We start from the raw sequence: 21,203 nt of genomic DNA on the forward strand, positions 1-21,203 counted from the left end.
TATAAATAGGATTTCATCCATCCATCCATTGTCTGCACCACTTATTCTCAGTAGTGTCGCAGGGGTGCTGGAGCCCATCCCAGCTGTCCTCTGGCAGTGGGCAGGAGAAACCCTGAACTGGTTGCCAGCCAGTTGCATGGCACACGGAGACAAACAATTCACTCGCTCATTCATACCTTGGGACAATTCGGACAGGCCATTTAACCTGACAAGCCTGTTTTTAGAATGTGTGAGGAAACCGGAGTGCCGGGAGGAAACCCACGCAAGGAGGGGGAGAACATACAAACTCCATTCGATTTCACGACCTCAGAACTGTGCCGCCCATGCACTAACCACTCATCCGCAGTGCCGCCCGGTTAGGATTTCATTCATCTTCAAAAATATTTTACCATAATTCTCAAATCAAACAGTCTAGAAGTGTCTTTAACTTGAAAATAAAATTTCAGGAAAAAATTGGTCCAAAGGTTGACCAGCTAATTCTTCATGAACTACTTAGTAATCAAATAGGAAACAAGAGAGGCAAAATGGTGTAGTTAAATCACTTTGTGTCTCCACATTTTTTATTCTTCCTTGTGCTTTTTAACACTCTTTTTTGGTTGTCTCTTTAAACACAGAAAAGGCAGACAAGTGATGTGTTTACCTCTGCAAATGTTCCTGGAATGTGCTACATTTTTGCCGCCCATTCGTTCCCCCATCCCGGTAAAATAAGCTGCTACCTGTACATATCCTCGCTCGAGGCTCACCCATCCATTACATTCCTCCGTGAAAGCCTGCGGATGCACTGACAAACAACAAATGTGAAAATGATTCCTCTCGTAATGAAAAACAATCTGAATTGGAAGGTGGGAATGCGTCACAAATTTGGACAACCGAGGACAAAACTCATTACGTAGGTTGTCAGGGAAAGAGCATCGCGTGTCCTGAGGGAGGGGGATTGGACAAAGACTCGGTTGAAAAATAGCTAAATGTGATTGTGTCTTTGCAGCTCTCTGCCACGCTGTTCACATGAGCGAAATTGTCGCTGTGCACAAGACGGAAACGAGCAACCGGGTCAAGGCTACCATGCACCTACAGCTCAATCCGCATGCATTTACAGGTAACATCTTGTACACACGATTATATGGGGTTCACAACGTCACTAAAATACTCAGACAACAAAGCCATTCTTGCACTCCTCTCTGACAATCAATCCATCTTGGACTATAATATAACAAATACACATTTTACAGAAGCATGCACAGCCGCTTACCTCAAAATCAATGTCAGTAAAACATGAAATATGGTTCAGCGCCCTCTCACCCAGGCACCCCATCACCATAAACAAACAAATAGTTGAAACAGTGGACACCTTCAAATACTTGGGAGTAACACTGGATGACAACTTCACTTTTGATTGGCATAGCATGGACATTCAAAAAAAAAGAGTCAATAGAACTCTTATGTCATCCCTAAACTCAAAGGGTTATATGTTGCACCTCACTTAGAGTTCCTACTGTACCAAGGCATTGTTCAACCCATCCTCCTGTAGTCCTCTACATGTTCACTATGCTCTCTGTCACGAACCAGACCAAACTCACAAGTATCACTAGTATAGCAGCTAAAATCATCGGCCTACCCACACCCTACATCTCTGACTTAAATAACAACTCCATCACCCGATTGGTAAACCCAACAAATACAATAATTCATCCCGCTACCGTCAAGGCACATATACAGGACAATAAGATTAGGAGCGCCCAGCTCGGGTAAAGCCTGATCTCCTCTGCCATAACCAGTCCCTGCTGACCCATACGATCAGTGTGCTCTCATTATTCCACTGTCATGTATGTTTATTTATGTATTTCCTTTTTTATATTTTGTAATGTAATGAAATGCCTGTTTCTTTACCCCGGTCTGTGGAAGTGAATTTCCCTAGGGGGACCAATACTATAAATCTAAAGCTTGCCAAAATTCTGTCTGTTTGCCCAATGATAAGCTGTCTGCACATGCGATGTGACTTGCTATGCGCACATGAAAAGTGTTATGGCAGGTGTCGATGTATATGTAGTGTAAACCCTCGGTTATCGCGGTTCGTGGGGACCAGTACACTCCCCAAACGTTACCTCTGCCAGCCCCTCCCTGCAGCTATAGTCAACTAGGGATAATGGATTGCGGCCACATGGGTGCTGTTCATTTTAGGTGGAAAGAACAAGAAAAAAACAAGAAAATAGATAAATAATAATCATTTTGTGTTGTTTTAGCGAAAATTACGTAGTTTCTTAGGTGCTTTTTTAATATAAACCCATATTTAAAGGTTGTTATAAATAAGGCAAAGGGAAGGAACAAAAAAAAAGTCAAGGAAACAAAGAAACAAAAACATAATCACATTCAATCTGAGGGATGTGCTACTTGGCAGCAAATAAAAACAAAACAAATGTTATACAGTCTAAATATGTACTTTTGTTTGGATGCAGTTTACTTTGTGCGGAGGAGCATGCAGCATCAGTGGCAATGTGGCGAGATGACATTTTTCTGTGACAATCTGGGACTCTGCCAGGAATGGATTCAAGCAATAAATGATCAACTGTCAACACAAAGTGCGTAAGGCTTAATTTGTTTTAGTAAAATACACATAGAGAGGTGTGATATTTCATTGCATTTATTCTTATTTTTGTATTTTGAATTCATTTTTTGTTTCTTTATTTTTACATATATCCATTTGTAGATTAATATATGATGTTTACACATTTTTATGTTTATATTTTGAATTTGTTTTTTCATATTTGTGTTTTACACTCATTCAGTTATTTATTTATTCCTCATTATTTATTTTTTATTTATTTGTTTATGCATGATGTGTGGTTGCATTTAACCCCATTACAATCCCGGATTTTCCCACCGACCCAGACCAACAGCACTCTTTGACGGCACGGTCAATCTAATATTTTCAACTCTCTTGCACTACTGAAATCCTGGTCTGGCTCCTTTTTTACATCTGCTCCCTGGTTTTCCCCTTGATCTCTGTACACTACAAAGTAAAGTACGCCAACTGGAAAGTCTACAAAAAAAAACGGACTCACCCTACAAAAAACATGTGCAATACTCACATCTTCTCTATGAAGACTCCATTACGCATCGTAAATCTGCCTATTACTCTGCTCTTATCTCATCCCAAGAAGGCAACACCAAGTTATTTTTTTCCCCAAGCCTCCCAACTCCTTAAGCCCCCCATCTCTACTCCACTCTTTGATACATTTCTTTAATGAAAAAAAAAAACAGCTCCATCCGCCAGCTCCTCTGTTCCCACCTTTTTCCTGTCTCGACCTCTAGAATTCTGCCACTCTTCAAATCCAAACTCAAAACCCACCTCTTTAAACTTGCCTATCCATAATGAACAGCCTCACATGTCGCCCCCCTTTTATACTGCACGTTGTTGTTGTTTGTTTTAATGTTGGTCGTTATTCTGTGTACAGCGACCTTGGGTGTCCAGAAAGGCGCTTTGAAATAAACGATATTGTTGTTGTTATTATTATTATTATTGTTATTATGATAATTATTATTATTTATTAATATCATTATTATTATTTATTAATATTATTGTCATTATAATTATTAGAATTATTATTATTGTTGTTTATGTTTCTTTTTAATTTACACAATTATTTGTATGTTTATTTTTATATTCTAAATTGAATTTTTGCTGTATTTATGTTTAAATGTATTTGATTTTTTAATATTTCTTTGAAAAAATGTATTCTGTATTACTTTTTAATTTATTTGTTTTTACATTGATAATTCATGTATTTACATATGATTTTAACTGCATTATTGTGATTAAGGGCTACAAACATAGACGTGACTTGACTTGACATTAATTGATTATTTTCTACACATTAGATTTGCATTTATTTTAGTGCCTTTAGTTTAGTTTTTTTATTTCTGTTTTTTAACGCTTTTTGATTTATTTTTTGTTTAAATATGATGTGGAGTTGTGTTTCATTCTGGCTCGACTTACACATTTTTTTATATTCAGAATTTTTTTCCCCCCCGTATTTATTTTTCAAAAGCGTTTATTTACGGATTTTTGTTTTAATTCAATTGCATTTTATTTCTTTAAACACTTACTTTTTTATTAGGCTTTTTTAAAGCTATCTATTTATATATTACTGTTTTCATGTATTAATATGTGTTTAATTTCAAATTTAATATTTTGAATCCCTTTTGATTATCAGTTATTTATTCATTTGCTATGTATTCATTTTTTCATCTATTTTGAATTTGGGGCATTTTTGGTTCCCTATACTCCCCAATAATTGATAATTGTTTCGGGGGAGTGAGTTATTACAAGATTATTACTATTCACAAATTATGTAACGCTTGAAGTGAGTTGGCTGCAAAATAGATTACTTGGCTGTGCATGTGTGCGTGTGTGGCCACAATAATATAAGATTAATAAGCCAAACTTGATGTAGTACATCAAATATTATTGTACGACAAGTTCAAATGAAAATTCCTGCTGAAGTTTTTGTGTAATCTTTCTTAACGTTGAAAACATGATCTCACTTAATATTCATTGAGTTTAACGACCACTTCTTCGGGAAACTGTGATCACTTATAGCGGATTTTTTACAACCATGCAATGGATCCAATTTGAAAGTCTTCCACTTGGCAAAGCGGGAGGCCATTATTATCTTTAGAAAACAAGGATTTCTTTCAGCGCAGTCTATTGTCGACACCCTCAAGGGAGTCCCCAGGCAAATCTATAGGTTGTGAGAGGCTTTGCGGCAGCTCTCTAGCAGAAATTCTCTCTTGGGCAAAGCTGAATAAATGGTGGATGAGCGGGGGTTGAAGTTGGGTTGTATTGCAGGATTTAGTTTAGGTGCTACCAAAGGAGAATACTGGCATACAACATGATGGTGAGATATGCTTTGAGCATGGCAAAAAACAGAAGAACCTTGCAGAGAGTCAACAACATAGACCAGAAAATCACCAGCTATTCTCTGTCCAGTCCGGGCAACATTACCAGCTAGCGTTACTGCAGTAGAGTCGACCATTATAATGTGGACTTCTCTCACCTCGGCCACTACAATACCTTTAAATAATTTTTTGTCCCCTTCCTGATTTGTGTGTTTTGCATATATATTACTTAAAAATGGTGTCCCGACGGATCACCACCTTATCGTGGTGGGGCACTTTGCGCGTCTCCATGACCCCTAGAGCTATGTCGGCTGGAGTCTCGTACTCCTGTTAGGGTTACCCAAGCCGAACGGGTCGAAGGGTAGAGTCCAGACTAAGAGTGATCCCAAAAGCTGGTGGCGGCACGCTTTGAGGCGGTTTCCTACAGACCTGGATCCCGCTAGCCACCTGCAGTTGTAGAAAGATGCCGGTCGTCTAGGGTCTCCCTTGCAACTGGAACCATCTTCTTTACAATCAAGATAGTGGCGTTGGGGAAAGCGCACCCCTTACACCACTTTAAAAACCATCATTGCGCAGGTATCCTCTTTTACCTGAGTCTCCGACCACAATCCAGGATCGGACTGTTCAAACATCAGCAGACTCACAAATAAAAGAAGATGGTCATCATCGAATCGAGGGACAACCCCAACTTAAAAATGATTCAGATGATCAAACCAATTTTGATATCACAAACCCAAGGAAATACTAAATACAGTTTGAAATGTTGATTGCGTTTATTAAGGCACAAAAAATGGAAACTTATCTGGCTCATCTAAGTGAAAACGCAATTTCCCCCTGAGACTAAAAGTGAGTTAGGCCATCTTTGGCAGCGATTACAAAAATAATCGTTCACCATAATTGGTAATGAGTCTTTCACAACACTGTGGATGACTTTTGGCCCACTCTTCTTATCAATTGTTCCAAATCTGCCATAATGGAAGGCTTCCAGCACTAACTGCCCGTTGAAGGTCACACCACAGCATCTCAATTGGGTTCAAATCCAGACTTGGGCTTGGCCACTCCACAACCTTCATTTTGCTTTTTATGAGCAATTTCGGACTCTGGTCCAGCTGAGCGCTTGAGTCTGAGGGCACAAACTGGTGGCCGGATGTTCTCCTTCAGGATCTTCTGGTAAACACTAGAATTCATTATTCCATCAACCACAGAAAGTTGTCCCGCTCCTGAGGCAACATACAGTCCCAGTCTATCACACTGCCACCAACATGCTTTACTGTAGGCATGTTTTTTTATTTTGTCAGATGCTGTGCTATGTTTACGCCATATGTAACGGGCTGCACACCTTCCAAAAAGTTACATTTTTGACTCATCAGTCCACCAAATATTTCTCCAAAAGTGTTGAGGATAAGAAAGAAGCTTTTTGATCGTGACTCTGTGTTCTTTTGTGACAGCAGGGGTTTTTGCCTGGGAACTCTCCCATGGATTTTATTAATAGCCGGTGTCTTTCTTAGGGGCCGGTCACACAGCCGTTTGCGGCTGAATCACGGCTAAAATTTTGCGGGTTTTTTTTGCCCGTGGTTGCCCGCGATGGAAAATGCGCAAAATTGGCCAACACGCTGTTCATCGGTGGTATGCCCGCAAAACAGACGCCGGCGACTGTTCCGCTTCCTCATTGCGTCATTTCCGCGTCATTTTCTCGTGTGGACCACGGGTATAAAAGCTCCCGAGCCGGTGTTGTGCCCAAATCCGACTCCTAGACGGAATGGTTTAAGTTGTATTACATTCCCAACAAATGCAAGACGAAGTGGTTTTGGTTATATGTTCGCCATTACATTCCCTAAAAGTGATATGAAAGTGAGATAAAACGAGGTAAAAGTGGTTGTAGTAGCGAGGGGATGCAAATCTCGGCAGGGATGTATTTCTCGGCATAACACTGGGCTGTAGAAATCATAACCGCTCAAGACACAGTCCCGTGAAGATCAAGATTTCAAGCTATGGCACCGAAGAAGTCAATATGTTATTATTGTAATAGTTTTTCATTTTTATTTTATTATCTTGTTATGAAATGAAAAGAAATGTCAAGAAATAATAATGGATTAAGACGAGGTCACTACGGTGACGGGGATCCATGTTCACCCCTTGACGTCTCGAGCACAACTGACGTGTGCTCGGCAAATCGCGCTGTATATACGCGGAGAAAGGCGTTTGACCGTCACACGCGTAACACGCTAATTTCACGTAATAACACCGCGATACAGGCGCAGAACATGCTATTACCATGCTCCACCCACGATTACCCGCTGAAATTTCCCGTCCTACCCATGTGTAACCACGCCCTGGCCGCGGCCAGAGCACGTGGTTCCGCGTCATTTCCGCGTCATTACCTCGTGTGCCGCCCGCGGTTAACACGTGCTCAAAGTTTTGAGCAGCTCAAAACTTTTTCGCGCGGCCAACCGCTTGTGAATTTCCGACCGCGAGTAAAGCACTGCTGTATCTCGTCTATATGGCGGTCTCAAAGCGTCCAACAGCGCCCAACAGCGTCTACTTCACGGCCAGAAATTTCTGGCCGTGGTTCAGCCCCGATACGCCCGTGAAAGGCTGTGTACCCGCGCTCTAAAGAATTGAGCAGCGCAATACTTTTACGCGCTGCCACCCGCGCGCGAATTTCCGACCGGGTGTTAAGCACTGCTGTATCTCGTCTGTATGGCGATCTCAAAGCGTCCAATAGTGTCCGCCTCACAGGCAGAAATTTCTGGCCGTGATTCAGCCGCAAACGGCTGTGTGACTGGCCCCTTACAGTGAAGTCATGAACACTGACCTTAATCGGGGCTGCTTTGCTGCATCAGGACCGGACAACTTGTCGTGTTTGACGGATAATTAATTGTACTGTTGTACTGTAATCCCTTGTGTATTGCAGTAAATGAGAAAAAGAGACCCCCACAGTATGAGAAATCCGTAGAGTGCCCCTCCTCATCTTTAACATCACCTCTGATGTTAAACCAGAGATAATGGATTGTGGTTGCTGTTCATTTTAGGCAGCAAGAACAAAAAAAAGCTCTGTATGACACGTGTAGTAATTTCAGAAATCTTTTTTTCACGCTTTTGCCATGAAACACTTTTTGATAATTTTGTCGTGAATGGAATTCACCTGACTCTAGTGGTAGCCTCTGGGACTATTTGTGACCTGGATTTTCCATCATATAGCCAGCAAAATTTCTGTTGCAAAAAAAAAACCTCAAACACCAAAATCCTCGTGTTTGGAAGTACTTGTATCAAGTGGTACAACTGTACTCCCGAATAATGGTATGTGCTGGTATGTTGGAAGAGCCTAGCATGCAATAAACCCATATAAAAATGGGGTAGGGCACAACAAGGCAACATTTCCATCCCCCTTTTCCAACCCATATTCATTTGCAACTTCCAAGACAACCGATCATTAATGTTCATTCATTCGTTTTGCAGGTGACAAGATTTGGCAGAATTCCACGCTCCGAGTGCTCTACCATTGAATCGTTTTCTGGCGCCATAATCACATTAAGAACCTCTGTGCAAGAACATTTCCAATGTTTACTCGCTTGATTGGATTCCGTTTTCGTATTGGCATGCCCCCATTCCCGATCTGTTCATTTGCAATGGTCGTAGCTCATTTTCGAGAACGGCATAAACAAGCCATTTAGCATTTTCCGTACGGGCGCTTTCGGCGGCTTTATCGCCAAATGATGCAGTGCCTCCCTATTGCTTCATTATTCCTCCGGAAGGTTCTCTTCCTAATGAAAACTTCATCAAACTGATGTCAAGGTTCACTCAAGAAAATAATCTTCAATATTCTCTCCACAGCCAATCGTCCCAAGAGTCTCCTAGTGTACATCAATCCCTACGGCGGGAAGCGGCAAGGGAAGCACATTTACGATCAGAAGGTGGCGCCGCTGTTTTGCCGCGCCTGCATCAGCACCGACGTGATTGGTGGGTCCCCGTCGAAGGTGTACCTTCAACATTTCAATAAAAAAAAAACGACTCTGACGGGTGCCCGTGTCGGCGTGAAGAGGCTTGCGAGAATATGATCGGTCATTAATCACGCAGGGCGCCTTAATGGAGGGCGCTGATAGCTGATAAGCTGGGCTATCCAAACACATCTATTATTCAATAAGTGTTTGCAGCCGCTACACTATTGATGGGCCATCAGAGTGAATACAGTGTACTCCAGAGTACCGGCAGCCGCTCGGAAGTCTTTTATCCGGGTTGTTGTTATATGGGTGCCGCGCAGATTTACAGTTGGATTTTTATTTTGGGGTTCTTTTTCCGGGCTGGGTTTTGATGTACGGCGCTCAGATGAGGTTTTTTTTAGTATCCGCTATTCATCAATCTGTGCAACAGAAGTCCAGTAAATACTTCAAATTGCAGTACTTTTTCTTGCCGGTTGGTTATTGACTTTTTGGTTGTCATCGAGCTAATAGAAAATGACTCTTATTTGTTTCTGTAGTCACGGAGCGGGCCAATCATGCCAGAGATCATTTAAAGACAGAAGCTGATCTGGATAAGTATGATGGGTGAGTTTGGGGATAATTTGATGATTCTACCATTTCAGTAGTTTTTTTTTTTGTTTTTTGTTTTTAATTACCGTATTTTGCTGTAAGGCACTCCGGAATATAAAGCACTCCCCCCAAAAATAGTCTTTTGTCATATATTATTCATAAATAAGGCACACTATACTGCAAGGTGCATTGAATTTAAAGTATAATAAGACTTACCATTTTAATTTTTGTAGAACTGTGCACCATTAAGTAAAAAGTTCCTGTAGTTCAATAATTTGTGTGGCCACCATAATTTTGCAGAACCACTTTAATCCTCTTGGCCTTGGATTTCACCAGAGCCACTAGAATGCTCTTCCACTCCTGCATGACAACATGACTGAGCTGGGGGATATTCAAGATCTTGTGCTTCTCCACCTCCCGGTTGAGAATGCCTCAAAGATGTTCTATTGGATCTAGATCTGGAGACACGCTTGGCCAGTCCATCTCATTTACTCTTAGCCCCTTTAGAATATCCTTGATCATCTTAGAAGTGTATTTGGGGTTCTTGTCAGGCTGGAAAATTGCCCTGCGACCCAGTTTCCAGAGGGAGGGGATCATTATCTGCTCCAGTTTTTTACAGTACATATTTGTTTTTGGTTTTCCCTTAATGAATTGCCTCAATTCCAGTTGCACTCAGTTCCTATCTTCTAAAGAAAACCAAAAGAAAAATAAGAATGAAATATGCCAAGACAGATTATTAGCCACAAACACCAGCATATCATCTGACTAAGTTTAGGGGGATTATTCTCCCGAATCATGGTCAGTGCTAGTGTGGCGATAGAGCTGAACATGCAAAAATCCCACATCAAAATCAACAAAGGTGTACGGCCCAATAGGGCAGCATCCCCCCACCCCTCTACCCAACTAACTACCTAAGGCCCCAGTGGCACCTGGGACGGCCAATCCCACCACAGACAGCAGCAACTGCCGTAGAACCAGGCTAGCAGAGCCACTGATGGCCAGTCAACCCCAACCCAGCAATGCTGCACGGGGCCAGCCGACCCCCCTGACCCCCCACTGGATAACATTCTTACATCAACAAAATGCAAATGACGAATGAAATATGAAAAATTCAAATAAGCTAACATGCCAAATGTGGCGTTTCCATTCATTTAGAGTGGTGTGTGTGGGTGGAGACGGGATGTTCAGCGAGATCCTGCACGGCTTGGTCTCCAGAACCCAAAGGGAGCACGGCATAGACCCAAACCAGCCCGAAGCTCGTCTGGTGCCGAGTTCTCTGCGAATCGGGATCATCCCGGCAGGTGAGTAGGGGGGACATTCCCTACACAACTACAGTGATAAAACTACATACAAGCTTAATTCGTTCCACGATCATGCTCGGAGCTGGAATTGTTCATGTAATGAGCAAATTTTTTTGATATGAAATACAGTATTTAAAAATTAATTTTCCTGTTCCCAACCTCCCAAAAGTTGATGGTGTCCTACTTTTGATAATACATAAGCACTTACTTTACATTATAAACAAAGTCAGTGTAACTTTAAATGGACGCAAACAAGCATTTTTTACAGCACAATTTTTTTTTTGCCTGTTTCAGTTTTCATTAAGCATTTTCTTTTACCCTGTTTGCTGGACTCGCAATACTATTACTTTCTACATGTCCTTTGAAAAAAAACTTATCCAAGGACATTTGTAAGTCAAATGGCATTAAAGAGAGCTGTTTCATGACCAGTTGCCACTTTTTCAATGAGCAGCAACTTACTCAGATTTAGCCAGAACCTCCCGAATCTCCTTCGTGGATGCAAGATTCTCTGGTTCGTCCTCCACTTTGCTGTTTTTTTTTTTTTTTTTGCAACAAGAATATAACCTCCCTCGGAAATGATTGCAATGAAACACTGCTTCAATTTTTCCGTGGCTTTGTGATCGGCACCACTGTGCTTCACTCTCAGATGACAGCGAAAGAACTTGAGCCCCGCTGATTTTGCCTTGCGGTGGAGATGGTCACCACGGCAACAGACCAGGAATTTGGCCGCAGGCTAGAATAGGGTCAATCACTCCAGGTATCGTAAATGAGATCAAGTCGAGGGGTATTTTGGCAATATTTCCACAAAAATGAAGATGCAAAGCGTGGGGGCTGACATGGGCACAGCGTGATTGTTTACTTGCAATCAATACTTTTTTTTTCTTTTGCTCCTTTTTTAAATGTTTCTACCTACTTTGCACTGCAAAGGAGAATAATTTCCTAGCACTCACTTTTTTGGATTTTTACTAGCTTTTTATATCTGCATTCAAATCAGATTTTTGTTTGCTAAGAGTTAGGTTAGTGGGTGCTAATATGATAAATGTGGTAAAGAAGCTTCAACATGGACTTGAAAATATTCATTTAAATATTAAAATAATCTTTGTTGTTTTCAAGCTTTTTTTTACATTATGTTCAAATTAAAATATGACAAAGCAATGATTATTGCTTCAACTTTACTAGGAGCATTGACGTACAATGGACAAATAATGGACCACAATTTATTTAGTAGAAAGTCCTGAATGTGGTTACAAACTATATTAAATACTATATATTCAATAGAAGCAGATCCCGAATTATTTTTTTGTTCATTACCTCTCGATATTTCATTCAAGTTATTTTGAGAGCATTTTTTTTTTATTATGATAAAATGAAATCAATTGTCACTTTCATGTAAAACTAATCTCAAATTCCATTAAAAAAAATTGAAATATACGTATATAACGTTTAAAAAACATTGGAAAAACGTCTGCAAAATAGTGAATACAATGAAGCAATACTTTATACAATAGAAAAAATAATTATTATGTGGAATATGTGGGTCAATAATTTATTTAAGTAAATATTTATTTTACCCACTGATCTGAAGATATGAGTTTGATATTTTATTAAGATTGATTCACACAAACCCAACCGGGTTAATTATAACAATTGTTGATAATGGGAACATTTCATTTTAGACATGCAGTGAAATAATTCCTGGCATGAACATGACACACAGATGCAGATCATTAATCTTTTGGTTACAAATGGACAGTCGGAGATTTTCAAATTTTTATTACACTGCTGAAGAGTCCAGTCACTTCCTGTAGGAGCAGTTTGTGGGTGAGGTCAACTGAAGGCATCATCCCTACATGGGTTTTCAAAGATTGGGTTTTTGGGTGAAGTGCTCGTAAATGCTTGATACCTTTGCCATATTTCTCACCAAGTCTGCCTAAAAATGACGCAGACACTGCTTTATGGTGGCTTCGCCTTTTTATTGCATATCCTCCTCTGATTTACTATATCCATCTATCTATCTACCTTGGTCATATCCCTCGAGAGGGATAACCGACAGCAAGACAAACACATACACAAAAACAAAGAAAAGAAAAATACTAAAACAGTAGAAAAAAAACACACACAAAATTTGACCACGGCCAACCCAAATGCCGAAACACCCAAACAAGTTAAGCACCTCGGCACCCAAGTTGGTAGTGCTTTCGTCCCTCCAGATGAGTTACTCAAGATATGAAAATCATATTTCTCAATAAATGCACAGGAATACAAATTGCATATGTGAATCACAGATATATTTGTTACTCTGCAAAATACATGATTTTTACCGGATTTCCACTTTTAGTGGTACTGGAAAAATTGGAAAATTGGCTTTGCAAGTCCTTAAAAAGTGCTTGAATTTAGCTATGAAAACGATGTATGAGCCTTGTAAATAAGAATGATAGGGAACAGACAAAACAATAGATAAATGTGATTTGTACTTATTTTTGTCTAATCGTCGATTCCTCATGGCCATGCAACTTAGCGAGGGTGCAAATTTGCGTGCCTTATTTGTATTTTTATGTAGCCCCAAATTTTTTTTCATGGTCATATTGTATTTTGCATGACTGCTAGATTTGGAACCTATAGCTAATGAATAGAGTACTGAAAATAGAGTATTGAATTCCTGATGCACAGTCTTCAAATAGCACACAAGATTCTGAACTTAATGGTGTGACAGGCATTGGGGGAAGTAGTTTGGTCAATAGCAAGCTTACTGGCTTTTTCATGATGCGGTGACGCGAATCAATAGCACACCAACAGTTTGTATATTGTCGATCAATCGCAGACAAGCATTCCAGCGACAGAACTCTTCATGCGCACAAACCTTATTTAAAGATTTTGCTGATGGGAGAAAAAAAAATCAGTTGGTGTATAGTGGGGAAAATGCTGTGAAGAGGAGCCGAAAAACATCAAATTTAGAATATAGGGTGTTAGCTCTTTTGCCGCCTTTGTCTAAAATATAATCAAATTTGATGCGAGACGACCACAAGTGGGAAATGGGAAATGCCGGCTTGTGATAAAGACGCTTGGAGGTCGGACGAGTGATAAAAAGTAGTTCCTCTTCATCTCAGCGCTGAAAGATGGGCCTGATCTCCGCTGTTACGCTAACTTGCACAAGCTCACAATGTTCCGTCTGCCATGTACCAATCCTTTATTCCTCTTTTCTTTTTCCACTAGCTTCATTTTGCCACTTGAGGATGATCAAAAGCTGCTCAAAATGATGATTCGGGGAAAGGGTGAAAGGGGTATACCTTTCATGTGGAAATATTTAATGTCAAATGCACTGATTCTGACTCAGTATAAGACTGTCTATTTCAAAATTAATTCAAAACAAAATGGTATAAGAAAGCTGATTGAAATGTATATACTATATAAAATGTTTTAAAAGGGGGCAATGATGCTGACAAATAAGATGACATATCAGAAATATTAAGCTCCTTCAAATATATATAAATATAAATATAAATATAAAAAAGAGAGGATAGATATAAGGGGGCTAGAGAGATGGAAAGAAAGACTGGGGTTTTGTGCAAAAAAATGACCGTGCTGTTTGTGCATTATGCCTCGAGAGTGTTGTACGTCACACATCAAGTGTTGAAATCATCACGAGACGAAACATGAACATGAATTCAAGGATGAGTCTGAAAATGCGCTGTGTCCAGGTACGGCCAACATACACAGACCCTGACACCCTTTGTCACTGCTAAAAACACCACCACTGAAGTTCACATTGCTCAATGCATAGCAAATCACGGAAAACAATTTAAATCTGCGACCAAATCAGTTGGCATTTCTGTTTCACATATTTTCATGTTTTGATGTTTTCTGCAATTGATGAATGGTATGGTAGCTGTCCATATCACTTGTTTTTGATTGTAGTTCATTGTTGATGAAGAATCGTTGATCCTGGTTGACTCTTGTGATAAAAGTTGAAGTCATGGATGTCTACAGGCCTTTCCACATGTTGCTCACATTCATTTTTTTGTTTATTGATGAACAAGAAGAGTGGAGGATAAATTGGTCAGTTATACTATTTCAATGTATATCCATGTTGTATATTCGGACTGGGGTAAAATTACAGCTCTGTTAGATGTAAAAAAAAAAATGTTGCGCGAGTCATTGATCTTGGTGTGGCTGATTTACAAGGAAATTTGAAAGTGGCACTCCACACCGAAAGGGTTGCTGACCCCTGCTCTAGAACAATTGTGAAGTTTATTTGATAGCCCTTCATCACAAGAATTTTCAAAAGGCTATACAGACTACTGCAAGAGCTGTTTTGATAAATGAAATCTAGCACTGTAATTCGAAGGTACCTTTCAATGGCCCAAGGTTATTTAAAAAAAACAACCATACATTTAATTTTACTCAAGGAGAACTTTTTCAAGCATACTGCTATTACGCATTAATTATCTTAGGCGTAATTTCTTTTAATATGAACATATGGCAGCTTAACAAATGGGTAACACAACCTTCCAACGTTTCACCCTTCAAATTTGAACTTTTCTCATGAAAGTGAGACTTTAAATCTTTTTCACACGAGTGGGGCTAGTTACCTAGCAACTCAAACAACTGCAAGGATGCAGACATTTTGAGGGACTAAAAAGATTTCATTGTGTAATTAGTCATGTTCCCCTTTTGTGTATTATGAACAGGATCCACTGACTGCATCTGCTTTGCCACAGTGGGAACAACCGATCCGGTTACATCTGCTTTGCACATCATTGTAGGTGGGTAGGACCGAAAAGTATTTTGTTCGCTTAGTCTTCTATCAAATTGTTGTTACCATGCCTGGCGTGTAACGGAACACGTCTACCAAAAAAAATGAAGTTGTATTCCGTTACAGTTACAGAAAAAAAGACGCAGTCAAGTTACAGGTAAGTTAAGTAAAAATAAGTTTTACTTTGAGGCAGCATGGCAACACAGTGGTTAGCGTGTGTGCCGCATAGTTCTAAGGTCATGGGATCAAACCTTCCTGTGTGGAGTTTGCATGTTCTCCCCGTGCTTGCGTGGGTTACCCCTGCGCACTGCGGTTTCCTCCCACATTCCAAAAACATGCATGTCAGGTCAATTGGCCGGTCCAAATTGTCCCTAGGTGTGAATGAGCGAGTGAGTTGTCTGACTCTGTGTGCCCTGCGACAGGCTGGTAACCAGTTCAGGGTGTCCCCTGCCCACTGCCCGAAGATGGCTGGGATGAGCTCCATCACCCCTGCAACCCTGCTGAGGATAAGCCTTGCAGATAATGGATGAATGGATGGATGAAAGTCTTACTTCGCAGGAGTACTATTTTATTTAAAAGTTAATATACATATACATAAGGAACAGTCAGATGAATCGTGTCGATTGTAATTCAGAAAGATCTAGCGCATATTGCAGCATAGACATATGCCATGGCTACAGAAACGTAATTTCTGCGGATGCCGCAGTATACGAGATCACCACCTGGTTCACTTAAAGTGAACTAAAAGAGTATATTTGGTCTGACTTGTAAAAGAGAAAATGTTTATTTGTGATTAATAATTAATACCACGTGGTTCAAATTGGAGCATTTTTAGTAGGGCTACAGGCTACTACCTAAACTTGGTTTCCTCCAATACCTTTTAAAGGTTTCCGGTACATTGTTCAATTACCTTAGACAAAGTTTTCTCAATTTTATTTATATTATGCTCATTTTGTCTTTTATTAGTCTATCTGGTATTGGAGTTTTAATTGCAAGTAATCAAGTCCCATTACCATACCTGTCAACCTCCACGGCTCCATGCCCGTAAAAACTGTCGTATGTTCCCGTACAAAATAAAAAATAATTGTACACTATTTTTTTGGGGGGGGGAATGATGCATGATGGGAAATTCGCAGGCGGTAGACGCATGCGCACATTAGCATCAAACCGCTCCCTTCGTTTGCAACGAAAAGAACGATACCGAGATAGAGGCTTCCGCAGCGAACTCGTTTCGTGATAGTCGGTGTATACCGAGTGGTACCCATCATTGACAAATTTGCGTTTTTCCGTACAGATTTCCTTGTACGTCGTACTCGTCTTAAGATGCATAAAAAACGTACTTTGTACGGCAAAACCATACAGGTTGACAAGTATGCATGACTGCAATATTATAGTATTCAGATTACTTTACTGATTACATATTTTCAACAAGTAACTAGTAACTGTAGCGGATTACATTTTTAACGTAACCCTCGCAACCCTGGCCATTGTCTTTATAAACAGGTGACTCCCAACCTATGGACGTGTGTTCAGTGCACCACAAAGACACGTTTCTTAGGTTCTTTGTGTCCCTGCTGGGCTACGGATTCTACGGCGACATTCAGACGGACAGCGAGAGACAGCGATGGTTGGGCCCGGCTCGATACGACCTGTCCGGTACTAAAACTTAGATTCAATTGGAATTGTGTTTTCGAGTAAAACTCCGGAATACAACATTAATCCAGTTTAAGGTGGGAACCACAAAGTGAAATTGTCGTATGCGTGGATCGAAACCTAGGGCAATGTGAAGCCAGTGTGTTCAGTACCCACGGTCCCCCAGATAAGTACATTAAAATAACAAAATAACATGGTAAGTACTACATACGTGCAATGTCCGTAAATATGATTAAATAACATTAGAAATACATGTAAATCAGAGGTAAGATCTTTAGGCCAACCCGAGTCCAGACGTTTTAGGCTCAACCCAAATATCAGCCACAGAGTCCGGCCTAATAGATTGATTCTTATGTTTGGATCGGGCCAGGCTTCTCTCTTGCTGATTTAAAAATATATATATATATATATGTTTATCTAAATATTTACTAAAGTGATGTGTGGATACTAAACTAAAAATGTCTCATCTCATCTCATTAGCTGTACTGCTTATCCTCATTAGGGTCGCGGGGGGGCTGGAGCCCATCCCAGCCATCTCCGGGCAGTGGGCAGGGGACACCCTGAACTGGTTGCCAGCCAATCGCAGGGCACACAGGGACAGACAACTCATTCGCTCAATCACACCTAGGGACAATTTGGACCGGCCAATTCACCTGAAATGCATGTCTTTGGAATGTGGGAGGAAACCGGAGTGCCCGGAGGAAACCCACGCAAGCACGGGGAGAACATACAAACTCCGCACAGGAAGTCTGGAGCTGGATTTGAACCCAGGACAGGTTCCCATGACATGAACTGTGCCGCACAAGCGCTAACCACTGCGCCGCCGTGCTGCCCAACTAAAAATGTATTTATTAAAAAACAAAACAAATATTTCTGAAAAATATTCTCTCTTCTTTGGCTCTTGCCGGCGCGGAGGTTGAGTGGTTAGCGCGTGTGCGGCACAGTTCTGAGGTCATGAGATCGAACCTTCCTGTGTGGGGATTGTATGTCCTCCCCGTGCTTGCGTGGGTTTCCTCCGGGCACTACAGTCTCCTCCCACATTCGAAAAACATGCATGTCAGGTTAATTGATCAGTCCAAATTGTCCCTAGGTGTGAATAAGCGAGTGAGTTGTCCTGTCTGCCCTGCGACTGGCTAGCGACCAGATCACGGTGTCCCCTGCCCACTACCCGGAGATAGCTGAGATTGGCTCCAGCACCCCCGCGACCCTAATGAGGATAAGCGGTGCAGATAATGGATAATGGATGGCTCTTGTCAACCATACATTGTTCTTCTTAGTCCTTCTGTCTCTCTCTCTCTTAACATGCCGCACTAGATTCTTAAGGACATACTTTTGCTCTGGTTTATGGCACAATTTTCCACTGGTAGAAATTGATCAGTGGAAAACATAGCAGAACCAGCAGTGAAAAAGTCAACTAAAAGATATACATCTTGAAGAAATATATTGTATCTTTGAGATTGAGCAATTACTACAAATGAGCAATCAAATCATCCAAATTAGAAGTGCAAATGGGAATTCAGGCATCAGATTTAGAGCTCTTAAGGTTAGACTTTTGTTTTTACACATGTTTAATTAAATCCCAAAAAGGAAAAAATGCATTTTAGAGGGAAAAGCTTGACCTGTACACTTTTTAGTCACTTAAGGTTGACTGGTTGGACCTTAGCCACTAATACTAGCATTGTGGACACAGCTACTAGCCACTAATGCTGGCTTTTTTTGCTTTTATGCTAATTGTGCAGCCATTCAAATTTGAATTTAAAAATGCACTATTTAAATTTATGCCTTGTTAGAAATTAGATACCTCTCGAATTTCAGATATGCTCTTTTATTGATAAATGTATCCTCTTTCTAATATTGGACAAAAACAAAGGTGATTTAATGTGATGCCAGTTCCTTATTTTGACGCAGTGTTGTTCATTGTTTTGACTATTACATCATTGTTGCTATCAGCCAATCATGTTGTTGTTTTGCTATAAGCACTCTTCAGGGCTGATCTATTATTTTGTAATCTTTAAGATTTAATTAGATACATTATTTTCTGGGACCCCCCGTCTCAGCCTGCTGAAGTTAAAATTAGCATTAAAATTGGCCCTAGGTGTGAATGAGCGAGTGAGTTTTCTGTCTCTGTGTGCCCTGCGACTGGGTGGCAACAAGTTCAGGATGTCCCATACCCACTGCCCAAAAATGGGATGGGCTCCAGCACCACCGAGACCCTATTGAGGATAAGCGGTGCAAATGGATGGATGATTTTTTTCACCAAACCAAGGTTTACTTACAGTGAATTTAATGGTATGCTGACCTTATTGACAACCAGATACTCTCACCTAACATGCTAATTCATTACTTTTCCACTCTAATCTTGATAACAATCACATAACCACATTTCTACGTGAAAAAAAAACAACACATAATACAACTTCTTCTACTGCAAATTTGGAATCATTATAAAACTTTTTGGATTCCAAAAATACAATTCAACATCCTTTGTAGACATAAAACGATAAGTGAGACAGATTAACACAATGCGGGTGCTCATGCTATTATGAATTTGTCCAAACGACGCAATTAGCGAGTCAAAATTGTCTTTTCAGGTCCAAACAAAGCAGACAGAAAGCTATTGCTGTCAATTCTCAAGGCTCGTTCTTCATTTTCCTTTCAGGAGTAAAGACCTTTCTGAGTCACAACTATTACGAAGGCACCGTCTCGTTCGTTGCTGCTGAGGACGATGTGGGGAACCCCAGGGACAAGGAGCAGTGCCGGGCCGGGTAAATAAATGGCGGCAGAAGAAACACAACACAAAATAGTGGCAAGGATAATCAGGGGAGGACAGACTTCTGCCAAGGCTCTAGAAAGCGATGTGAAGGCACAAGAAAACACAATGTAACATGGAGACTAAAGGCTAAAATGGGATTTTGCATTTTTGTTTTTCCTCAGCTGGGGTTACCAATGTAAACAGAACATAAAATATAAAAATATAAAATACATCATATATATATATATATATATATATATATATATATATATATATATATATATATATATATATATATATATATATATATATATATATATATATATATATATATATATATATATATATATATATATATATATATATATATACAGTGGCTTGCAAAACTATTTGGCCCCCTTGAACTTTGTGAATTTTTGCCACATTTCAGAATTCAAACATCAAGTTATAAAACTGTAATTTTTTGTGACGCATCGAAAATAAGTAGGACACAATCCTTAAGTGGAACACACTTCATTGGATATTTTAAACTATTTTTTTAACAAATAAAAAACGAAAAAGTGGGTGTGCAAAATTATTCAGCCCCTTTAGTTTAAGTGCAGCAAACTCTGTCCAGAAGTTCAGTGAGGATCTCTGAATGATTCTATGTTGATCTAAATGACTAATGATGATAAATGTAATCCACCTGTGTGTAATCAAGTCTCTATATGAATGCACCTGCACTGTGATAGTCTCAGCGGTCTGTTCAAAGCGCAAAGAGCATCATGAAGAACGAGGAACACACCAGGCAGGTCCGAGATACTGTTGTGGAGAAATTTAAAGCTGGATTTGTATACAGAAGGACTTACCAAGCTTTAAACATCCCAAGGAGCACTGTGCAAGCAATAATATTGAAATGGAAGGAGTATCAGACCACTGCAAATCTACCAAGATTGGGCCGTCCCCCTAAACTTTCAGCTGATACAAGGAGAAAATTGATCAGAGATGCAGCCAAGAGGCCCATGATCACTTTGGATGAACTGTAGAGGTCTACAGTTGAGGTGGGAGAATCTGTCCATAGGACAACAATCAGTCGTATATTGCACAAATCTGGCTTTTATGGAAGAGTGGCAGGAAGGAAGCCATTTCTTAAAGATATCCATAAAAGTGTTGTTTAAAGTTTGCCACAAGCCACCTAGTGGACACACAAAATAATTGGAAGAAGGTGCTCTGGTCAGATGAGACCAAAATCGAACTTTTGGGCAACAATGCAAAACATTATGTTATGCACAGCTCATCACCCTCTACACACAATCTCCACAGACAAACATGGTGGTGAC

At 40.2% G+C, this 21,203-nt stretch overlaps 1 protein-coding gene across 4 annotated transcripts in view; it reads left to right on the forward strand.

Annotated features, from left to right (window-relative positions):
- Positions 1-21,203, forward strand: part of cerk (ceramide kinase) — a 57,360-nt gene that overhangs the window by 17,671 nt on the left and 18,486 nt on the right. For 2 of the 4 annotated variants that reach the window (XM_088348244.1, XM_088348245.1), the window contains exons 2-9: positions 986-1,096; positions 2,454-2,576; positions 8,731-8,856; positions 9,374-9,440; positions 10,581-10,726; positions 15,415-15,489; positions 16,983-17,135; positions 19,792-19,897. In XM_088348244.1, coding sequence (XP_088204370.1) covers positions 986-1,096; positions 2,454-2,576; positions 8,731-8,856; positions 9,374-9,440; positions 10,581-10,726; positions 15,415-15,489; positions 16,983-17,135; positions 19,792-19,897 — 907 coding nt within the window. The remainder of the gene's footprint in view (positions 1-985; positions 1,097-2,453; positions 2,577-8,730; positions 8,857-9,373; positions 9,441-10,580; positions 10,727-15,414; positions 15,490-16,982; positions 17,136-19,791; positions 19,898-21,203) is intronic. The other 2 variants (XM_088348247.1, XM_088348246.1) reach the window with 2 other exon arrangements.

This window comes from Urocampus carinirostris, chromosome 11, assembly GCF_059441175.1.
Source record: "Urocampus carinirostris isolate Australia breed hairy pipefish chromosome 11, RoL_Ucar_1.0, whole genome shotgun sequence".
NCBI lineage: Eukaryota > Metazoa > Chordata > Actinopteri > Syngnathiformes > Syngnathidae > Urocampus > Urocampus carinirostris.